Genomic DNA, 22138 nt, shown 5'->3' on the forward strand with positions numbered 1-22138 from the left:
CAAACATAATTGAATACACTGTATATAGCGCTTTCATTCTTATCAATAGATCTCTTTATGAATAAAAAAGTACGAAATGAATGTCATAGATGGCTTTGCTATCCAATTTAGAGGTAAAATGATATCGAGTTTTTCTCAACTTTTCTCTTTGTAAGGGTTCAAGCTATTCTATTATAGTAAAACCTGATCGATGCACAGTTTCTAGGCGGATGCTAACCACGGAACACGCTTTTTTTATTTCAAAGAAAAAAATTAAAGTGGTACACCACAGAAGCACTTTTTGGGATAATATAAGAACTTTCCCCCCACATTTAATTTTTCCTTTTCTTGCTGTATCAATTCTTTCTCACAATTTAACTATTAACAACCATGGAGTTTATGAGTGCAATGGGGTCTCAGGAGGACGCTTATCGTCCTTCTCTTTTTGAACTCATAGCACAAGAGAAACTGAAAGAACTTTTGCAACCTGCTGTTCAATATATTGTAGCTGTATGTCGAAAACGAAAAAGGTGCATTCACAAAACGAAAGGCTGACATTTACATTCATAGATTTATGCTCAAAGATATCCACGACTTCTTTTAAAATTGGTGAACCATCATGAAGAATTTTACGCCTTGCTGATGCTGCTAGTGGAGAGACATTATTTAAAGGAATGGGGTATGTAAAATTCATGCTTTGAGATCAAATGGGTCACCCATGTGTTGATCACACTCTTGCCATCTTTAGGTGGATCATTTGCTGAAAACTTTTACGGTCTGAAAAGAGTTTCGACAGCCCACTTGGATCATATAAAATTCAATTCAGTCAACTCGCAAACACCAGCACTGTCATCCAAAGACGTAACCAAATCATTGTTAGTGCTGGTCGGCATACCGTATGTTAAATGTCGCTTGGACTTACTATATCAGAAAGTTACGGGTGGATCAGCATCTTTAATTTTAGGAGACAACGAACAAGAAGAACTTGAAAATGAAGAACTAGCTGATCCAAACACGAAAGCAACGAGGAAGCTAGCGATTCGATTAAAAAGATTATTCAAAAAAGTATACCCTATCATCAACTTTATCTATTATGGATCTAATCTGGCATACAACGTTGCTTATCTATTTGGAAAGACAAGATATTACACACCCTGGTTACATCTACTTGGATTGGAAGTGAAGCGTATGAGTATGAACGATTATGTAAGTTAAAAATGTGTCCACCCTCTATTTCGTCAATGTGTTTTGCTAACCCAGCATTTTCAATTATCAGCGTGCTCACTACGATAAAATGGAAGGGCAAAATATGCGACAGCCAGCATTTTCACTTTTGAAAAACCCTCTTGGTGCCATTTCAACGATACTCAGCAAAGTGATTGAATTTTTGAAAGTCTTATTACCAATGTCCATCTTTTTCTTCAAGTTTTTGGAGTGGTGGTATTCATCCGAATTCTCAAGGAGCGGCGGGCTAAGTCAAGACGAAGATAGTGCGAATGCTATCCCGCCTCCCGAACAGATCAAGGTACGTAATAAAAGTTGAATGGTATGGCATGTCTTACTGTTCTCACATCCATCCAATATTCAATAGCCTGATCCACGTGGCACAAAATTACCAAAGAGTCCAAATACATGTCCTTTATGTTTAAGCAGTCCGATCAACAATCCCACAGCCTTACCGTCGGGCTACGTTTTTTGCTATACTTGTGTTTACCACTGTGTGGAAGAGCATGGTCGATGCCCTGTGACATGGATCAAACTGAATGGCGGTACTGAGCAGTTAACCAAATTATATGCTGATGTAATGTAATGGAAGAAGTTTATTCTTCGAGGAGAACTTTTTAAACGGAGGAGATATATAACGTTTTTTAAGCGTGTAAATTACTCAAGGGAAAAGATAATAACTATATGATGCTAAGATTATGTATGTGAACGAGTAATGCATGCAAAGGGAAACAAAAGTAAATTCTACAATTTCCGAAAAAACCGGGAAGAATAAAGGCCTTTAAGAGGAGTTAGGGAAGTCTTCAGGTAAGACTTCTATACCCTCGACTTGATATTCATCTTCGTAACCTTCCTCGTCCGCTTCACCTGTGGTCGGGTCGCAATCCTTCACAATGAATTTCAATGTATTTTCAAAGGCAGCTAATTCAAAAAATCATGCTTAGTATTTACTGCAGCAGTTTTTAAAGATTGGTTAAGGACTCACCTATAGGCAATTCTTCTACCTCTGCCAACTCATACGCGACATAAATTTGGCCAACTTCATTGTACTTCAGCATGGGTGCTGGTACCTCGAAGAGAGGAATAAGGCCACAATCTTCTTCATCTACATCCATATCCATTACCATTTCTACATTTTCCAGCAATTGATCGTTCAGCGTATTGAGACAATCAAACTGAAACACAATATGCTTGGCAAAGATATGCTTGATACACTGCACAACATATTCGGTTTCGCTCTCTGTCAATGCAACCTTAGGACAGCTCTTTAGAAGGGGTCCAAAAGCAGCTATTTCTGGAATAGCTGATAAAGTATCAGCATAATTGGGTGTATTTCCTGTGGAAGTTGGTTTTTGTTCCAGTTGAGAGGTTGTAGAAACTGCGGCAGGTGAGCTCATATTGGCTATTGTCGTTAACTCTTGAGGCCTATTACGACGACGTTCCTCTTGCTCTAGCGCTCTACTGATGACAGGAATAGTGTTTAGATCAAAAGGATCGCTTTGTTTTGAGTTATTGATATAGTCGACTAGCTTGTGTTCCAAAGCAGGAAGGGAATAAGTCATTTCATCAGCAGAATACTGCTTGGCAAGTTCATTACGTTCAATCATACGCAGAGCTAAAGTAGCTCTATCGCGCACCTCATCATCAATGTCATCCTGACAGCGTGTTAGCAAGACTCTAATACTGTGTTTGACTTTAGGATCGGAGCAATTGGTACCAAATTTGGTGAGTGCACTGACGGCTGTACCACGTATAATTGAATTCTCAAGTACGACACGGTTGTAGATGTAGCGAATAAACTTGGTAGGTGTTGCTGTTTTGGGGCCTTCGACACCGAGAAGATGCAATACACGCACAGAAAGCTTAGTGAACTCACAATCTTCAATAAACTCACATAGACAAGACAGTGCTATAGTAATAGTAACAGAAAAAGTTGAATCTTCATCCATTCAAGTTATCTGTCGTCTATAACTCCTCTTACCTGTATCCTTCGATTCAGGAATATGACGAATCATATCGAAAATAGCTTCTACAACGGCCTTCTTAAATTCATAACCTCCCTCATCTCGTAAAACGCCACTCAAAAAGGAGAGCATAACTTCGTGCTTGTTGGGGAATTTGAGACAAAGTGAACGGATAGCTTCAACGACTATTACCTTGAATTCATCAGAAATCTCGCCCATAAAACCCAAAATTTGTTTCATTAAGCGATCCACTGAAGCTTCATTGCCTGTTTGCAGTAGAGTAGTGATAGCAAAAGTGGCAATGCTGCGGTTTGAATCAGATACAAGAGTTTCTATATCCAAGTTACAAGGTGATACAGCAGATGGTTTGGTTAATGCGAGAGTGTTCAAAATACGGATGGCTGCGAAACGTAAAGTAGGCTTAGGGGAGGATAGGAAATTTTGTAAAACTAAAAGACGAAGTGTGAGCAGCTCGTATTCTATTTTCGAACAACGACATAAACAAACAGCTGGTCTGAACCAAGCTCAATGTATTACCAGAAATAGCAGGAAACAATTCCTTTGCAGTTACATCCTTCATCTGACAAATAGCTCGTGCGGCCTCCAGATTGACCATATCGCTTTTATGTGCCAAATATACTTTCAGTAAGTCATAGATACGTTTAATAGACCTGAAAGATGAAAAGAAATATATAATGTTAAATATCTCTTTCCTCTTGTTTAAGATACTAAGATTGTCCATCGCTTGATTTGCTATTTTCTTTTTTTTCTTTCTTTTTTTTTTTTTTTTTTTACCCTGGATCGTCTTCCATTACTTTGCAAGCATATCTAATAAGAATGCATACTGCAGCAGGATTTTTCAAAGTCCCATTAGCTGAAAAATTTTGGACAAGCTTAGCAACAGCCATACGATCATGCTGACGTATAAGGTATAATAGTCCAATTGCATGATATTGAGAGATTATACTTGTAGAGACTACAGTTTGGTTCTGGCTTGATGATGAACCACCAAAGTTGGAAATATAACTGGAAGCAAAGGAACCAATGGAGGATAATCTGCCTGTCTGTTTAGCATAAGCGGCTTCTTGTACTTCCGTAGCCCAGCGACGAACCACTTCTCTAGACTCAGAAAAGAGATGGTATGCTGAAACGAGCGCTGCTGTAGATACTGATGGGTTTTTATCAACGATGGAGGCTTTAAGGATTCGTTCGATACCTTGGATCATGGTGGACTATTAAAACAAAGAATATTTTATGAGATGCAAAGTTCCTAATTTTGAAGGGGGCGCAAGATATTGGTATAGTCAGGCTTATTTACATCAGTGATAAGACATAGTGCTCGAATAGCGTTAGCTCTGTAAATAGTTTCTTCTCTAGACTGAATATCCTTAATTAGAGATTGAGTCACCATGATGACATCTTGGGCTGTGCCTGATAATTCCTTAATAACCAAGTACATAAGTTGTCTCAAAGAGACCTATTCGGGTTGGAGATGAGGCAGAGTGTGTTAGTCGCCTTCATCTGAGGATTGAGCTTTCAAAAGTTGTTTGCTTACATCTTTAGACTGGAAAAGTTTAATGACATTGAAAAAGAGATCTGTCGCCTCTTGCGTCGTAAACACTTCACCAGTTGAAAATAAGTATACAATTTTGGTGAGAACTAGGCGACATTTACGAATGTTGACAGGTGTTTCATTGAAAATTCGAGCTTCTTGTAACAAAGTTGTTTTGTTTATATGCGAAAAGACGCTGTAGTCTCCTAAAGTGAATTATGCAAGATGGTGATACTTTTCAGCAAGTCATTCCTTGGCCCTTCGTGCTAAACAGTTCGTTGAATACCTGAGTCTTCATCTCTTTTAACGTAACTCATCTTTATTCTTTCGGCAACGTCAAAAGAGCAGCTTGAAGTTTATTGTTAGAGATAAAGGACAAACAGAAAGCAATGTGCGAGAAGGCAGAACAGGAAAATGCAAAATTACAAAAACCGCTCTTTCCCAATTCATATATAGGCATGACACGTCCAGACACACACATATCAAAAAAGGGCCAGTTTTGTAATTTTATTGGTCAAAGCGTCCGTACTTTCTGCTTTAACCCGTCATTTTACAAACCCATATAAAAATACTTTTTTTTTCCTTTGAACTGATCAACTATCAACAGGCTTAAAACTTTTTGAAACAAAGTAGCTCGGAATGTCTTTTGTCACTCGTTTTTCTGATTCTGTTGGTCACTTTTTTGAACGGCATCCCCACGCAGTCCATTTGACACTAACAGCAGCTGCAGCTTCTGCTTTGACAGCTGCAAGTATTTTGACATATCAAGGTAGTCAGCGACGATCGAGAGCAAAGACGTTGAAGGATGAGCTAAGAGAGGCCGAATTGCACAGTTCAATGGACCTTACACCAGTTGGAACCGCCACCCCAATATCAAAACAACAGCAACAACAAGCGTTACATTTGCCTCGAGTGTACGATGATAAACTAATTGAAGAACAGTTGAGCAAGAACACGGCATTTTTGGGGGAAGAAGGTGCCAAAAAACTACGAAATGCATTCGTGATAGTCGTAGGGGCAGGTGGTGTGGGATCATGGGCTGCCCTTATGTTAGCACGCTCTGGTGTAAAACGAATCCGTATTATCGATTTTGATCAGGTTACTTTGAGTAGTTTGAACCGTCATGCAGTAGCGACACTAGAGGATGTGGGCACACCTAAAGTTAGATGTATAAAGAAATGCTTTAAAGACATCGTGCCTTTCGTAGAGGTAGAGGATTGCATCGATTTATTGAATGCAGAAAATGTCGATATATTACTAGGAGGTAAAAGCTCAACTGGAAAGCGATTGTTCATTGGGATGTAAATTGAGCTTTTTGTTTCATCATACATGTACTTTGATGTGTTTAGGGAACCCTGATTATGTTGTCGATGCTATTGATAATATCAACACAAAAGTTGATTTAATTAGATATTGCTATGAGAGAAAGCTGCCGGTTATCAGCTCGATGGGAGCAGGCGCCAAATCTGATCCATCACGTATTCAAATAGCGGATATCAGTGAAACTTTTGGTATGTTGTAGGACAATATAGTTTTTTGCATACTCCACATTCAGGACGAGACATTGATATAAAATGACAGAGGATCCACTTGCTAGAGCAGTAAGACAGAGATTGAAGAAGTTAAACATCTTGAAGGGAGTGCCAGTAGCCTATTCTACAGAAAAGCCCAGTCATGTAAAACTGCTACCGCTAGGTAAATGACAACAGGGTTGGTGGGGGATCACAAAAGAGCATTTTGATTGACACTCTTTTTTTCTTTTTTTTTTTTTTTTGTGGTAATTGTTAGAGGAAGAAAAGGTAGCAGATAGAGAAGAATTTGCAGCATTGCCCGACTTCAGAGCTCGAATTCTTCCGGTGCTTGGCACCATTCCCAGCATGTTTGGTATGGCGATTGCCAACTACATCATTTTGCGTGTTACAAACTACCCTGATTTTGATCCATTACCAGTTAAATTGAGAGACGGTCTCTACGTTCGAGTTCATCGTGATTTGCTGACAAGAGAAGCAAAAGTATACAATGAAAAGTAAGTTATAAAAAATAATGGGTGCCAAGTTATAATGTTAGGAGCTTTGTCTTTTGACAGTTATATTCAACACCTCATGTAGAGTCTGTACACTGGATGTCAATGATGTTGCCTATATTTTTGAGGAGATGTGGCATGGAAAGAGTGTGATATCTGGGCCAAGTGACAAGGTTGTTTTAACTAGATGGGACAGAACAAAGCCTCCTAGTTACTTTAACCTTGTGTGTCTGACAAGGATAGAAGCGAATGAGCATGAAAAACTCCCTGACGGTACAAATTTAGAAGAACATTACGGAAAAGATGTGTTTGACCGTGTCCAACGACAATTCGATCGAGAGCAACAAATCCAAGATATTTGGGGCAGTATCTTATAAATCTCTTTAAATAAAAATGCATGCATTCAACGTATCGCATCTATAATTTAGTGTCTCCCCAATTGCGTTTTTTATTGAGTAGGGTTACTAATACCTGTCTAGATTATATAAGTTGACGAGCTCTATTACTGTTACAATGATTTGGTGTATTTCTTCTATCTCACACTGTCAAATTTCTCTCTTAATGATTTGCGGTTCAATATCCTTGATGCTTTCAAAATAATCATATGTATATAATAGGACGTTTACTTCACTCATAGTGACTTCGTTATGGTTTTTACGCAAGATTTTGAACATGCCTTTAGGGCAAAGAAGGATGGGTGTTGGCTGTACATTGTATGACCAAATGGAACTTTTAAGCGAAAAGCAACACTAATAATCAAGTGCCTACAATAGTTTGTATATTCTACTAGTAGGGAAAAGAGTAACAGCTTTGCTGCAATTTTAAATGTTGTTGAGGCCTTATAAGCAAAGGAAAGAGAAATAGAGAGGGACAGCAGCAGAAAGTGGAAGAATTGACGAGGAAGAGAAGAAGCTTATCGTCAGCTGCAGTTAACTCTACGTCTATTTTAAGATCGATCCGTTCGAGGCATTGCTCTTGACTGAGTAATGCCTATTTACTTCAACAAGACAGTGTAGAAAAAAGTACCAAACTGAATGCAATCAGAAAAGCGATAAATTTATAATCTTTCTCTTATTTAGAATGTCGGTACGACCAGCAACAGCAGAAAAGACGATTCCTGATCAATATTTTGATAAGGTGATGTCTATCAATCGAAGTGTTTAATCATGAATTGTTGGGACATCAGCAAAAGTATTATATCAGTAGCTGTAGTAGTATGACAGTAATTTGCGGCTCTGCCACTGAAAACATAGTTTGACATCTTTTTGAATTCCAAACATGTAATATATGATGACAAATGTATGTACATGTATTGGATTGATTAGCATATTGAAAGCTGAGCCTATGAAGACATATCGTTGAGAAATAATAAACTTCCAGATAAATACAGTTATATCGAAATGGCAGAATTATTAACGAAGCAAATAACAGATAGACATTTCTCACATTTTCTGCCTTCTTTCCGTCAAGGATTACATCCAACCCTATATTTTTCTGTGACGGAACCCTGACAAGAAATGTTGATAAGATAACATTGAAACATTACAATTAAACATACCAAGTATTCAATATAGGTAATATCGAGCGTAAACGATGTATGACCCATCAATGCACGCCTCACTTCATTGTTCGATGCATCAAGATATTTATCTGCATATAAAAGTTTTGGTTTTGCAAGGTCAATAGGTATTGGGTTTTAACATAGTTATCGTTGGCTCAATCAAACCCAGAAGAGCAAATATTATAAATCCATACCATTAAATAAGCGTCTATCAATCAGCGCTTTCATAAGCATTTGTCCTTTGCAGTTGTGGATTACTAATGTTCAAAGGTTTTTTTTTGTAGCTTTAGGAACGCTTGGCTGTGGGTAAATATAAGATCTTTTTTAAATCTCATATTGTTGGCTGTATGTTACAATCGCTTGCCTCGTTTAAATCAATCTATTGAGTACTTTATCATTTTCTCAGTCTCGATTTTATCAACAAAAGGCGAATTTTAATTTATAATGGACCTGTTATCGTTCCATTGCACTTCCTAACTTATTTGAAAGAGCAAGCATTGGTAACTCAGAAGTTTTTACACAAATTTTTTGGGTAAATGGCGATCTCGAACAAAGAAAACGACCTATGCTCAACGTATGAATGGCGTAAGAAAGAATAAAGCAAGAGTATTATGATATTGTAGGCTCTGCACTTTTCTCGCCTTCTATACTACTATAAGGATGCTTTTATATTACAACAGCAATTAATATGCTTATGGTTATGTTATTAGTTAATTAAAAACTGTTGTCAATAGTGGGTACGCATCATGTAATGACTTTTGCAACGTTTCACTCTTGTGTTTTTTGTTTTCTTTTTTTTTTTTTTTTTTTTTGGGCGGCTGAATTATACGTACGAGGGGAAAAAAACCCAGACAAGCTGAAAAGGAGCGTTGTTTTTTGTTTTGTTTTTTGGGTACAGCAACAAAAAAGTATCTAGACTCTTTTTCTAGTTACAGAAAGGAGGTATCAATGCAGATGTATTTATTAAAATATAACTGTTCTGTCAGTAAGTATGTAATGAAGAATGGCAGGATCGTGAGCCAAAAGCAGCATCAAGATTTAGATAAGTTGATAGGTAATAGTAAAGGAATTCAAACACTATATAAGAGGAGGGCAGATACCGATTTCAGTATAACGCGTTCCCTTCTTCCGCGGCTTTTTTTTTTTCAATCTAAAGGAAAGGATTGACTGCTTGTGGCTGGCCTGGGTACTGATGATCTTCATCGGAACCTAATTGAAGTTTTGCTTTCATTTTAGCCTTATATTTTTCAGCAGCCGACATATGATGTCCACTTTCGCGACAGATACTCAGAGCAGCAATAGGCACCAGATCATCATCGTCTTCTTCGTCATCCTCTTCTGTACTGATTACTGTACTTTCTTCTGTGCTGCTTCCGCTCAAAGATGTATAATGGAGGTTCGAATAAGAATTTGTGGAGACCGGACTAGCCAAAGGACCAAGAGGCTCATTATTATTATCATCGCTTTCTTCCGCACTGGAAATTGAAGGCGCAGGATGATATGTAGAGGACCGCGTCATCTCTCGCCATGTACTTGACCTTCTAGTAGCGGCAAAAGACATATTTGTAGGTGACAAGGGTGGGGTAGAGAGTCCGTTAGATGTAAGAGGGTATAATGGCTTATGAGGAGGATATGGAGTAGTGAATGATCGTTTGACAGGTGAGATTGGAGAGGGTAGATTATGAGAATGTAGAGAAGACGGTGAATAAGGAGGGAAATGCTGTTGGCATTGTGTATAGTTTAGAGGTTGTTGTTGTTGTTGTTGTTGTTGTTGTAGTTGCTGGTAGAATGTAGGTTTGGTGCGATGTGTGACAAATTCAGGCGAAGAATGATGGCGTTCAATTCCACGCGTCAATGATTGATTTTTATATGGCCTTTCGGGCTGTTCCTTGAAAAATATTGTGTTGTTATGACTGGATGAGATATGAGGCGTATATGGATCGTCTTCTCTCAATATTGATCCAAAAACAGGAGATTTCAAGCCTGAGCCAAGTGGCATCTGGTGGGTTGTATTGTTATGGGATTCTTTTTTGCTACAACTGCGGTCCAGAATATTTAAAAACGATGGCTTTTTATCTCGCTTGAGGCCTTTTTTATGAAACAAGTCAACCATATTTTTTTTTGAAAAGAACAAGGTTCAATAAGTAAGAAAATTAGCTATTGATGAGAGCAAAGAAAAGCTAAACTAAGGATGGATCAACAATGTGAATATGCCTTCCTATTTATATGGAAAATGTCAAAAACTGAATCAAAGTATATTTCATTTTCCGACCGCATGGAAATGTAGGTTCCCCGTCTTTTTTTATCCTTTCCTTGTGATTGTTTTCCAGCAAATAACGTACTCGAAAAGGTGTTTTTCATTGGCTTGGCATGAAAGATTACATATTCTCATTTCTTATCTTGTTATGAAATATCGAAACATCTTAAGGCGCATTTCCTTTGTGTTTGCGAAACAGTACAGGTGTTGCAAAAGATTAAGCTCTTAGCCGGACAAAAAAGTAGCTAACAGAGGCTCCAGACTCTTGTACGTCATAAACAGATACATCAACAAAGATTCAATTTGTCCTGATCGATGCCTTACTAAGCTAAATCAAAAGGGAGCAAATTTTACTTACGAATACGTAGTCATCGAGTGTGTCTTCTTTTCTGATTAATCGAATTACACACCCTACCGTTGGTTCCTTTCAATCTAAAATGATTCAATTGTAAGCTTGAAATGATTACACATCTTAAAACTTTATAGCGCGTATTGCAAATGCTGATAAAGTCGAGTATGTAGCAGTGAACTATCTAAATGCCTTGGTTATATTGCACGGCAGATCACTCTGGCTTTTTACTTTTTAGTCTTTGCCGGTTGAATACAGTTTAAATTAAGCTACAGAAGCATCGTACGAAATGTTTGTTGCTCTTTTTCGACTCGGGATGAATATTATTCCTGCCAGCATGTCTCATGTGCTGCTTTATCATTTTTTTTAGCGCACGCTTGTTGTGGTATTTTTATATACCTATCAAAGTTGATGAATGTAGATGCACAAAATGCTTACTCTTCTTACTTCTCATTCGTCACAACCTATTTAACATTTAGTGATTATATATCATATGTTTGCTATGGCTAAAATGAGGCCACTTGAAGACGCGGGGCAAAACGCTGTCACTTTACGGCTAAAAGGGGTTATTCATCACTTAAGCTTACTTAAAAAGTCGGTATCCACTTTGTTGAAAAAAGAAGAACTGTTCGAAAAGGTAGATTGATGTACGTTTAGAGGATTGGATCTAGATAGTCTATAGGAATCTAGCTCTTGGCCACGTTTTCTTTTAATTCGTCTTTCTTTCTCTGCTTCTGCTCCTTCTCCACCATAAATTTGCTTTTATCATCTGAAACAAAAACGAAAATAAAAAAAAGAAAAACGTGGAAGATGAAAATAGATCACTGTGCATTGTTCATCATCTATTCTGGGGCTACCAGTAATAGCGGATTAGGCTGTATGATGACAACTGTAGCGAACACACATTGAACTTGGTTAGAAGAAGTCATATTAGACTGGTCCTTTTCTATTGGAGTCGCCTTCGTTATTTCATCTTATTGTCCTATTTTCGGACCGAATGATGATCGTCAATCCTATCAAGCCAAATAAAAAAATTTTACATATTTTCTGCCGGATGCTTAACAGAAGATCAGGCACTCATGTCTATCTGGAATCACTCTTGATTTTTCTGTACACGATTCTGTATAAGAACTGTTACCTGCTGCTTTATACTGCTAATAGTCAGCGACTTTGTCCTTTCTAAACATATTTTATCTTTCTTCAGCTTTTGCAGCAAAACGGTTTGCGAATATGTCTGGCTTGATCATTTATGAATCATTTGAAAAAAAATTTCCATGCTAAAAAGATTGAAAGACTAGATAGAAGTAGATCGTTTAACCATTGCCGCATACCGCTCAGGATCATTGGAAACACCCTCAAGGACCTCAGGTTAGCCGCTAAGTATGTGCTTACATAATTATAATTGGTAACGTAGGTAGACCTCTTGCCGCTTATTCTATTAAGATTTATCCTCTGTCCAATGAATGGGCTCAATTTTTCGGCCCGTCAACAACACTTCTTCGGCCTCTTAGACAAGAATAAAGGCTTTAAGAATTCAGTCTAATATAAGCTTCTATTTACTTTCTTTCTTATTTTAAACTGCAGTAGTGTGATTGCAATATCTCTGATACTCTCCATGAAGTTTGTTATAGAGCTACAAACACAACCTACCGGAGAAAATATTTGCAGTGTCAGGGAACAGGGATAAAAGGGATAGATGCATAGTTTCCGGGGTTAAATTTCTATAAATTTGGAAAATGATAAACAATTGGTTGTCACTAATAGAAAATAAGTCATGAGATGAGCCCCGTTATAAAAATAAATATGATATCCTTTGGCTGCTCCATTGTATATTCTGCTTTCGGCTTATTGAGATGTAAACCAAGAACATTTGAACCTCTCTAAAAAAGCACCGGTAATCAAATTACCCGCCAAAGCAAGATAGTTAGCGTAGCGCGTTGTTACGCTCATGTGTTATCTTTATTCTCAGCAGTATGACAGTGAAATTGTTCATGCCGGTATGGATTGAACGGCTGGAGCGACTATAGTTACGTAAAATCTCTCAATATGCATTCACAAATACTCTGAAACCATTAAACTCACCAGGGTTCCGTTGAAACAATGGTAATTGCCATTGACGCCCAATATATGGGAAAACTGAGTACAACTTACAGTAGTATCAATAATTGTATGCTTCCTGAAGGAACACTTTTGAGGAGGAGCAAGAAGCAAAAGAAAAATGGAAGCATTATAGACCTATAAAGTAGACTCTAGTCTTATATTCAATAAATATCGATTCAGCAGCGCCTCACTATAGAAAGATTCATTTATTGATAATAATTGTTATTGTGCTGGAGATGTGAGCTGCCGCTCAGTTGGCAACCGATGTTCAACTCCTAGTTTGATTTTTTTTTGTCCAAAGTCCCGTTTTTTTCTTTCAATGCTCTTAACTCCTTAGACCTCTTGTTCCATCTGTTGGAATATGTCCCATAAATAAGTCCTCCGGATAGGAAAACGGCACTCCAAGCTTGTGCTTCGATAGGTTCTAATATGGGAAGGTTGAGATATTCACTAATGGCGGGTGTCGTAGCGGCTACATAGAAGATCGTAGTGAAGAAAGATGCTTTCATATCAATAGAAGCGCTGTGAAGTAAGCGTGGAGTAGAAAATGTCCAAATAGGTTGATTTAATTGAAAGGCATCTAAAAAAGTGTCAAATGATACAGTACGTATTAAAACGATTAGGTCATTGACAGTCCATTTACACATAGTATCCATCAATGCATTTACGAAATGCACAATGTGTTCAAAGACGCTCTCTATACCACACGCAATTTCCACACATCACAACAGCTGTACAAGCACTTACCGATCCATAAACCGCCACCGCAGCCGGCTAAGGTTCCGCATAAGATTTTTGCGACTAACTTATCAGTACCCAAGGCAGGATTGGATGCAACTCCCTCGACTCCTGTTTGTATCATAGCAAACGCTCGCAAAATACTGTCCGATAGCGTGAACATATGTTCAATAGCTGGAATTGAGAAAAGGAAATCGATCACTTGATAGACGTAAGGATTCGAAAACATAGCGAGGTAGGTTGAGCTAAATTTTTAAAAGTAGAATCTGTTGATGTCAATCGTCAAGTCCATATTACCGCTCTCGTATACAGGGGATATTACCAGTGAAGAGCCCAGAATTCATTGCTTTTCAGAATACCCATGGGTTCGCCTCGTAGAAGCGAAACTGTACATCCACCACCTGTTGCCATCACTAAAGTAGCAATCAAGCCTTGATACCAACCTACTTGGTTATGAGCGACACCCAGAGCTGATCGATATGAATAATTGATTAAAATTGCAAACAAAGCATCCAATACAGGCAGAGGATAGTTTATAATGGGTATGTTTAATTTCAAATCTGCTAGTCCAAACACTAACTGGACTACTTGTTCGTTCAAAGTGAGAGGAGTCATACTGCTTTATTGCAAAGAAAGAAGAAGGAAGAAGAAAGAAACAATAGCAAGGAAAAGGATGGGAATAAATGCTCTATCAAAGAAGCTGTCCACTGATCAGTTGCTTGTTTACACTGCTTTTTCAATTCAGCTGCCTAACCTTAAATGTTAGTGTAATCGAAACTTTAATGCTTCTTTTTGAGACCAAACAGGTTTTTGTATATATTATAGCGATAACTAAGTTTCTCTGCTAAAAAGTCATCGTTATCATGTCTTTAACCGTATTGTCCCAGAAGAACATTGATGATATTTTAAGTAAAGACAACGTTGAAGTAGCCAATGCGATCGTAGATCTCATGGGAGAAACTTTTGCTAAATTCACTGCTGGTCATTCGGATGACACAAAAGCGTTACAAGCTCAGTCCCCACAACGTATTGGTATTGATACAGATAGTCGGAAAGTATTGTTCATGCCTTCGCGTTTAGGCGAAACCACATCCATTAAAATTGTTAGTGTTCCTACAAAAGATGGGCTAAGTGGTTTACCTGCAACAGTCATGGTCATGGATGAAGATACAGGGCGTGTTCAAGCAGTAATGAACGCCGACTCCCTTACTGCTATTCGAACAGCTGCAGGTAAATAGTATTGTACATAAAATCATTAAAAATGTCTATTGTATATAAGAATCTCCAGATCTCAAATATGTGCATACAATATTATTACAGGATCAGGATTAGCTACCCGTTATTATGCCGATGAAAACGCGAAAAATTTGCTAGTATTCGGTGCAGGGGCGCAAGGCGAAGCACATGTGAAAATTATGCTTGCCGTTAGGCCAAACCTCGAGAAGATTTACATTTGGAACAGAAGTGAAGCTCGTAAACAGGGATTGATCAAAGAACTGCAGAAGGCACACCCTACTCGAGAGTTTATAGCAGTTAAAGCAGACAACAGCAACCTTGAAGAAATTGTACGAAATGCTGATATTATTTGCACATGTACCAATTCGACAGAACCGGTTCTGTTTGGAAAATGGCTTAAACCAGGTGTACACTTAAATTGTATTGGATCCTACCGAATGGATATGCATGAAATAGATAGCGAGACAGTTAAGAAAGCTGAACTTATCATTGTAGACTCAATTGATGCATGTAAACACGAAGCTGGTGAGCTTGTCAAGTCCTCTAAGCCTGAACAATGGATTGAAATGGGGAGTAGAGTACTTGATGGTTTAAAAAAAACAGAGGCAGAAAGAAACAAGAGAACGCTTTTTAAAAGTGTTGGCATCAGTGTTCAAGACAGTGCCATTGCGGGTTGGATATTAGATAGAGCGAAAAGAAGTAATATAGGCAGCAAGGTGCCTTTCTGATGCGAAAAATTCATAAATTACGGGAAAAAACACTTTATTCATTTATGTGCAAAAATATTGGCATATCTATAATAAATGTGATTATTCAGAGAACCTTGTCAAACCTATATTTTAATTAAGAAGTCAATAAGTAAACCGAATAGAAATATGAACTGAAAGTTTGGTATAATGTGTCTCCATTTATCAGCGAATATGAATTAGCATCAAGTATACCTTCGTAGGGTATCTGCTCAGTGCTTGACTCTATATATTCACAATCTCATCCCGCAAACGAGACTACATTACAATCCAGGTTGCTTTAATACAATACCTACAGGTTGACGTTATGGTTATGGTTTCGTGAAAGGAAGAGAAGAAAGACTTACCATTCTACTTTTTTTTTTTATATGTTAATTAAGCTCAGAGAAAATTTTTTCATGGGACAATAACGGTAGTCCCGCACTGTCACAGACCAGCTGTCTGATTTTGAAGCTGTGTTTGACGCAAAGGCATCCTTTTTTTTTTGAAAAAGTTCGTTGAGGACAAAATAACAATAATTTTAACTGTACTCGAAACGAGTGGGCGATCAAAATGGACTGATATAATTAGCATTACGATAACTAACGAGAGACCTTCATATCTATAAATATCCATTACACAGATTTTATCCTATCCTCAAAAGATCGTTCACCGGGCTTTGATCTAAGTATGGCCCCTTTACACGATGTTCAATTCATAAAAGGTGATCAGCGGATGTACAAAATCCGGGTAAATGCAAATCGTTACAATTGACCTTTTGAAAAGCGTTTACTTAAAGCGAAAGGAAAATCTCGAGATACTTCTGTATTACTGTTAACAACCATATAATGTTGTCCCAGTCAAATTGGCTGTCATCCTTGCGGTATATTAGTAGTTTGTTTCTTAAGACACAATACTTGCTGTTGTTCCTTCTGAAAATGTACTCAGGTCTCACCCTTCTGTGTTGAATTTATACTGTTGTACCTAGTGTAACAGGCGTATTCATAGAAATTGCCATGTATAGAACTGTTAGGTTCGTAATTGTCGCAAACGGCTCTTCACAGTAGTGATAAAACGTTTATCATTGCTTAAATTATCTTTTTACATGCCCTGATTCCTTACCAAAGAAGTAGTAAGAGTTTCCCTTACCTTTCGCGCGACGAGGCTTGGTAATAGAGACATTCTTATCGTAGTATGTGAGCTTTGTAACTTAAAAATTCTACAGCAACTTAGTTGCATTCTAGCTATTTACAAGACTTTAATTTTCAGTAGAATATGAACCAATATAGGAATGGCGTTGACTTGCGGTTATTCCGTTTGATTCGAATAGTCATCGACAATTCTTGTTTAATCAGTAACGTATTCTATTAATGAGAAATGCACCTAAAGACTATGGCTATTGTTTATATCAGCAATTTCGTGCTACTGATTCAAGGAGAAATACTTTCATGTGCTTTGTGCTTCAAACAGGAGTTCTTGAGAGAACTTTACCATATCACTTTCTTTGTTCAGTCGGACAACAATAGGGCGTACAGACATCCATTACACAAGTTGATCCTGAGAGTATATAAAGAGCTATACAGCTCAGAATTTGGAACTTTTAACCCAATATTACACTCATTTAATTAACTGCTACTATGCGTTCTACATTCCTTATCACCGCCGCCGCCATTGCTACTGCTGTTTCTGCTGCTCCTGCTACTTTACAAAAAAGAGCCACTACTGCACAAGTTATCGAGACATGCACTGTACCTGGCACTATTGCTTTGACTTTCGACGATGGACCATACGAATATACTTGGGACTTGGCCGAAACACTCAAAAAAAATGGTGTTAAGGCCACCTTCTTCATGAACGGCGAGAATTGGGTGTAAGTTCGAAAATAGTGCCTTATGGTTTTTACTTTCTGCAGACAACTCACATATATAAATCCCTTTTTTTTGCTACAGTGATGTTAACACTCAAAGTGTCCAGACCAGTGCTGGTAAGAAGACCTACAAGCAAGTCATTAAGCACGTCTACGATATGGGACATCAGCTTGGCAGTCATACCTACCACCATCTCGAACTTGCAGGTCAAAGTACCAGCAAAGTGAAATCAGAAATGACCAAGATGGAGACCATCTTCCGCTCTATCATTGGTAAAAATCCTTTGTACATGAGACCTCCTGCTGGTGCTTATGACTCCAATACTCTCAAGACCCTAGGTGGTATGGGCTACAAGGCCGTCCTCTGGGACATTGATTCTAACGATTGGAGATACAGCGAAATCTCAAGTCTTAGCCATGAACAAGCCAACTACAAGAGTGTCATAGAAAAGGACTCTAAAACGAAGCCTCATGGTCACATTGCCCTCCATCATGACGTTTATGAAAAGACTGCTGAAAAATTGGTTCCTTGGGTTATTTCTTACATCAAGAGCAAGGGTACTTATAAGTTCGTTACTGTTGCTGAATGTCTCGGTAATACTAAAGGTAGTGCTTATAGAACCAAGCAATAGGCACACCTTCCCGTTCAACTTAATTTCGTAATAACATAATTTAACTTTTCTGCCTTCAGTGTTATTTTTCATCCTCCAAATTTTCTGGCTGTTTTACACCAGAATCAATTACCTGTACTTTTATAGATGTAATTTTAACAATAATAAATGCATTAATCTGTGCTTATAAAGAAGACAGCTATCATTGATGTACGACGCTTCGATTACCGTCTCCTAATAGCTATAATACATCGCATTACAGTAAAAGTGACCTTGCTACCGTTCGTTTATGTATCGTCTACTTTTCTTGGATAATGTCTGGCATGTATGTGTTAGAGCGGGTTCTGTCCTACACCTAGGAGTATTGTTAGAATCAAATTTGACTTGTAAGTAAACTCTCGTAGATATCAATTGAGAATACTTCAACCGCAGATCTGATAGCTTTCCTAGATAAAGTTTATCAACGTGAAACCTTGTCATTTGCGTCTGCTCAAAAGTTACTTAAGCTTGTTTATTTACTGAAAGCAAACTTTTTGAGCAGAGATTCCTAAAATTATACTGCGCACCTGTAATCGGTAAATGAAGTCCTACATAAAGACTTCGTAATATTGAGTTGCTGACATTTGCGTTATTGACAGGTATATAACAGTTTAATTCGAATTTCTTTAGTTTGTATCAATTATATTTTTAGCAGTTGCTTTGGAACTTAGTAGTTGCAAAATAGAGGCTCGATCTTCTGTAGATAACACTAAAGGTTGATGGAGCCGTGATATGGAAAGATAAACGACTTAATGCATTGCCCAATTAGTACCCATTCTTTGGCGAAACCTTATAATGCTGATTTAATTGGCAAACCCGTCATTACTAGTATAGCTCATCTTCCTTCTTATGCCCTTAAATTGGTTGTTTTAGCCTTGATATAACGCGTATTAACAATGTACTTTTGATGTAGATTCGATTGTTCCAAATGTCGTAATCAGTAGCCACATGGTTAATAATTCAATCTTGAGAAATGAATTGTCCTATTCTTAAACATTAATAGATTTTGTCGTATTTGAGGGTAGATGATATACAAATATTAAAGATCTAATTCACTTTATGAAGGATAAAGATGAATTATATAATAATGCAAACCAGAAATAATTAGAAACTACATAAACTCTAATTTACGAGTACCGTGAATTAAGTGTTGTGTTTAGTTGACAGCATCATATGAGATGTAGAGAATTCGTATACAATTTATACGAGATCCTCACACCTCATTACTGCTGAAATAATATAAAGTAGAGTAGGAAACGAATATAGAATAAGTGATGATTCTTATACGAGATTAGCTACCTCGTATAAGGCTGAACAGGTTGTCATTTAGGATATATAGTTTACTTATTTTACTGTAATACGTTACTATATGACATAGGATATATAGTAGAATTCATATATGGACATGCAGGATATATTGATTCAATACCAAGGTATAATAGGTTATAAGTACTGTTCTCTGCCTTCGGCATATAGAATGATTACAAGATAATAGGCTGTGATCATCCTTTACAATAACTGCTCCCTCAACTCAAACACCACGCACGAATACTATTTTCCTAATAATACTATTTTTCCTGTAAGCAGTGCTACATAATGGTTAGGACGGGAAAATAGGTTAGTTGCATGATCACTAGATCAAGCCATGGATACATTTACAAGTCCACCCGCTCCGGGTAGATGCGTAGACTCCTCAAGGGAGAATTCTATTCTTTTAGGGTTCAGAGGACGTACGTCTTCTTTGAGTAGAATAACTCAGCTATCAGTTTCTAGGTTCCGCAATATGAAGAAGATATTTCTTTTTGAACTTAACTTGATTCAAAATAAAGACCTACTAGTTTGATCTCGTTAAGCTTTTTACTGTTTTAACTATAAGTGATATTCAACTCTACAATTCGTCAAATACCACAGATCCCATAAACTACACCACCGAGCTTTGAAATTTATTGGGCAGTTTGAATGTGTATTGATATTGATTGGTATAATCTTAGGATGTAATATCATGTCAAGTTATTTAAATAAAGTAACTTTTGATGTAATGTATAAAAGAACACGTTTTTGTCGCCCTCATTTAATACTTCGAATTACAAGATTAAAACGTCTATTGTCTATCAAAAGTTTATCTCTCTATTATTTATTTATCCCATATAACTCGATACCTTATAATGTAATGCTCACTGACGTTACTAAAATATCCGCGAGTATAATTTTTAATTTTAGGCTATTCACTCTCTACGAAAATTCTTATTATCTTTCTCTACTTTGAGCCTATTTCAAAAAAGACTTGGAACTCATGCCGTGCCTAACCAAATAGCTTCTTCTATTAAGGTTCTTCTTCTCTTACTTATCACTTTGGATCCTGCTTTTAAAAGAAAGAGAAAGCTTAACCCTCTTCTGATTCCATGTTATATGTCTTTCATACAATTACATTGTTACCTTAAACTTATTGGTCAGTATCACATTTTTCGTGGCATTTCTTTTCTTCTTTTTTGTTTGAATTCATATGCGGTTTATTTGAACATAAGACAGAAGAGGCAAAGTAGAGGTCAAGACGTTTAGTGTCGTGCTTGAAATGATAGCCTCGTCAATTAGTGCAAGTTATATACAATTCAATAATACTTTTCAAAAGGGAGAGAAAGGATTCCGTTTATTTCTTTTGCAACATTCATATTCTTATAGGATTATTACTGTTACATTTACTGAAGTTTTATATACCGTAATTTTGTGGTAGGACATTAGTAGAAGAGGAGAAAAGGAGGGCTAGAAGAGGCACATTACAACTTGTGGCAGGACAATCGCAAGACTGGTTCCGACACTTAGAATAATCAAAAACGTTTCACGAAAATTATAAAAAGTTAAAAATAAAATCGAAGCTACCAGGGGTCGAACCTGGAATCTCCTGATTCGTAGTCAGACGCCTTATCCATTGGGCCATAGCTCCTTATATATTTTGAAAAGTCGCACTTCGATGAGATGGCTCAACACATCGGAGTTTAACTATTTCTATTTTTGGTATATGAGTGATTTGGTCGCTCTCATGTTACGTCAGCAAGTAGCTCTCTTTCCTCGTCGGAGATTACACCTCTTAAAGTTTCCCATTCCTTTTTATTCTGCAAATTTGTAAAGTTTATACTCGATCAAATTTTAAACAACGTATTTGATCTATCTATGTTTCTATGTTACACCCCATTATGTTAGTACCCCCATAGACACTATAACTTACATTTAATTTAAAGAGCAGTGCTTATAGATGAGTTAACAAAAAGTATAAGTAGCGACAATGTAATTTTGAGAATAAAAAAAAAAGGCTTTTCCACTTTTATATTCTTTTTGAGTACTGTTAGAGTATAGATTGAATCGTACATAGTAATATATAGACATTAGACTAGGTCGGTTACAAAAGAAAGATTGGAGTAATGAATTCCTGTTATCAAACCGATAACATATACACAATAGGGCCCATTTACCTGTCAATTTTGTGATATTTGTGGTTGTTTTATGCTTAGTGAACGCGATTTATAATTTGATATAAATTGTAAGGTGAAATGAGTCTCCTTTAGTCCTTTTATTATACACTGAAAATTAGAGAGGGGAGCGTTCACAGCAAACTGAATGTTTGTATTTAAAAATAAAAAGTCCTCGTTCCTTAATTTCTCAGCCAGTAATAATGCAGCATTATATATGCGCATCTTCAGAAATACAAGATGACGTGTACAAGTGTTATAATGATTCTATGATCATAATAACGAGTCAAATGCTTGAAAGTGTGTCTAATTCGTCTTTATATATTATAGGAGGTATGGAAATACAACACCTTCTTGACCAGATACATCCAGCAATTTGTTCGTTATAGGTAGGATTTTTTTTAGAAGATATTCTGAACTATTAGCGCCAAAGCGCCTATGACTCTTTT

At 37.2% G+C, this 22138-nt stretch overlaps 8 protein-coding genes and 1 non-coding gene across 9 annotated transcripts; 5 read left to right on the forward strand and 4 right to left on the reverse strand.

Annotated features, from left to right (window-relative positions):
- Positions 1 to 369: 369 nt before the first annotated feature.
- BDF20DRAFT_834114 (Pex12 amino terminal region-domain-containing protein) lies at positions 370 to 1789 on the forward strand (the record flags this gene model as incomplete). The annotated part of the gene is made up of 5 exons (XM_053078710.1): positions 370 to 489; positions 550 to 658; positions 728 to 1185; positions 1256 to 1504; positions 1571 to 1789. 5 exons carry the CDS (start codon positions 370 to 372, stop codon positions 1787 to 1789), a joined length of 1155 nt encoding a protein of 384 aa, XP_052938423.1.
- Positions 1790 to 1984: 195 nt separating this feature from the next.
- Positions 1985 to 5036, reverse strand: BDF20DRAFT_911701 (adaptin N terminal region-domain-containing protein; the record flags this gene model as incomplete). The annotated part of the gene is made up of 8 exons (XM_053083859.1): positions 1985 to 2124; positions 2189 to 3112; positions 3185 to 3616; positions 3705 to 3838; positions 3963 to 4399; positions 4486 to 4644; positions 4723 to 4925; positions 5006 to 5036. The coding sequence occupies 8 exons, from the start codon at positions 5034 to 5036 to the stop codon at positions 1985 to 1987; spliced, it is 2460 nt and encodes an 819-aa protein (XP_052938424.1).
- A 322-nt stretch (positions 5037 to 5358) lies between these two features.
- On the forward strand, positions 5359 to 6749 carry BDF20DRAFT_816239 (uncharacterized protein; the record flags this gene model as incomplete). The annotated part of the gene is made up of 4 exons (XM_053077134.1): positions 5359 to 5983; positions 6069 to 6234; positions 6332 to 6414; positions 6562 to 6749. 4 exons carry the CDS (start codon positions 5359 to 5361, stop codon positions 6747 to 6749), a joined length of 1062 nt encoding a protein of 353 aa, XP_052938425.1.
- BDF20DRAFT_860940 (uncharacterized protein) lies at positions 6723 to 7172 on the forward strand. Its single transcript, XM_053080549.1, has one exon. It carries the CDS (start codon positions 6874 to 6876, stop codon positions 7117 to 7119), a length of 246 nt encoding a protein of 81 aa, XP_052938426.1. The 5' UTR covers positions 6723 to 6873; the 3' UTR covers positions 7120 to 7172.
- A 2281-nt stretch (positions 7173 to 9453) lies between these two features.
- Positions 9454 to 10416, reverse strand: BDF20DRAFT_834118 (uncharacterized protein; the record flags this gene model as incomplete). Its single annotated transcript, XM_053078711.1, has 1 exon — positions 9454 to 10416. One exon carries the CDS (start codon positions 10414 to 10416, stop codon positions 9454 to 9456), a length of 963 nt encoding a protein of 320 aa, XP_052938427.1.
- Positions 10417 to 13284: 2868 nt separating this feature from the next.
- Positions 13285 to 14362, reverse strand: BDF20DRAFT_911704 (uncharacterized protein; the record flags this gene model as incomplete). The annotated part of the gene is made up of 3 exons (XM_053083860.1): positions 13285 to 13589; positions 13757 to 13992; positions 14070 to 14362. The coding sequence occupies 3 exons, from the start codon at positions 14360 to 14362 to the stop codon at positions 13285 to 13287; spliced, it is 834 nt and encodes a 277-aa protein (XP_052938428.1).
- A 104-nt stretch (positions 14363 to 14466) lies between these two features.
- BDF20DRAFT_860948 (uncharacterized protein) lies at positions 14467 to 15752 on the forward strand. Its single transcript, XM_053080550.1, has 2 exons — positions 14467 to 14977; positions 15068 to 15752. Exons 1-2 carry the CDS (start codon positions 14611 to 14613, stop codon positions 15709 to 15711), a joined length of 1011 nt encoding a protein of 336 aa, XP_052938429.1. The 5' UTR covers positions 14467 to 14610; the 3' UTR covers positions 15712 to 15752.
- Positions 15753 to 17345: 1593 nt separating this feature from the next.
- On the forward strand, positions 17346 to 18207 carry BDF20DRAFT_911706 (uncharacterized protein; the record flags this gene model as incomplete). The annotated part of the gene is made up of 2 exons (XM_053083861.1): positions 17346 to 17578; positions 17658 to 18207. The coding sequence occupies 2 exons, from the start codon at positions 17346 to 17348 to the stop codon at positions 18205 to 18207; spliced, it is 783 nt and encodes a 260-aa protein (XP_052938430.1).
- Positions 18208 to 21093: 2886 nt separating this feature from the next.
- On the reverse strand, positions 21094 to 21166 carry BDF20DRAFT_t51. Its single transcript has one exon. It is a non-coding gene; the product is annotated as a tRNA-Arg (tRNA).
- Positions 21167 to 22138: the final 972 nt, after the last annotated feature.

This window comes from Mycotypha africana, assembly GCF_025528875.1.
Source record: "Mycotypha africana strain NRRL 2978 chromosome Unknown BDF20scaffold_3, whole genome shotgun sequence".
NCBI lineage: Eukaryota > Fungi > Mucoromycota > Mucoromycetes > Mucorales > Mycotyphaceae > Mycotypha > Mycotypha africana.

Excerpts from the sequence above, each read along its gene's own strand:
- BDF20DRAFT_860940 (XM_053080549.1), top strand. The coding sequence starts at position 6,874 with ATGTGGCATGGAAAGAGTGTGATATCTGGGCCAAGTGACAAGGTTGTT.
- BDF20DRAFT_860948 (XM_053080550.1), top strand. The coding sequence starts at position 14,611 with ATGTCTTTAACCGTATTGTCCCAGAAGAACATTGATGATATTTTAAGT. Across the intron at positions 14,978-15,067 it reads TGCTATTCGAACAGCTGCAG|GATCAGGATTAGCTACCCGT; the intron begins GTAAATAGTATT and ends ATATTATTACAG.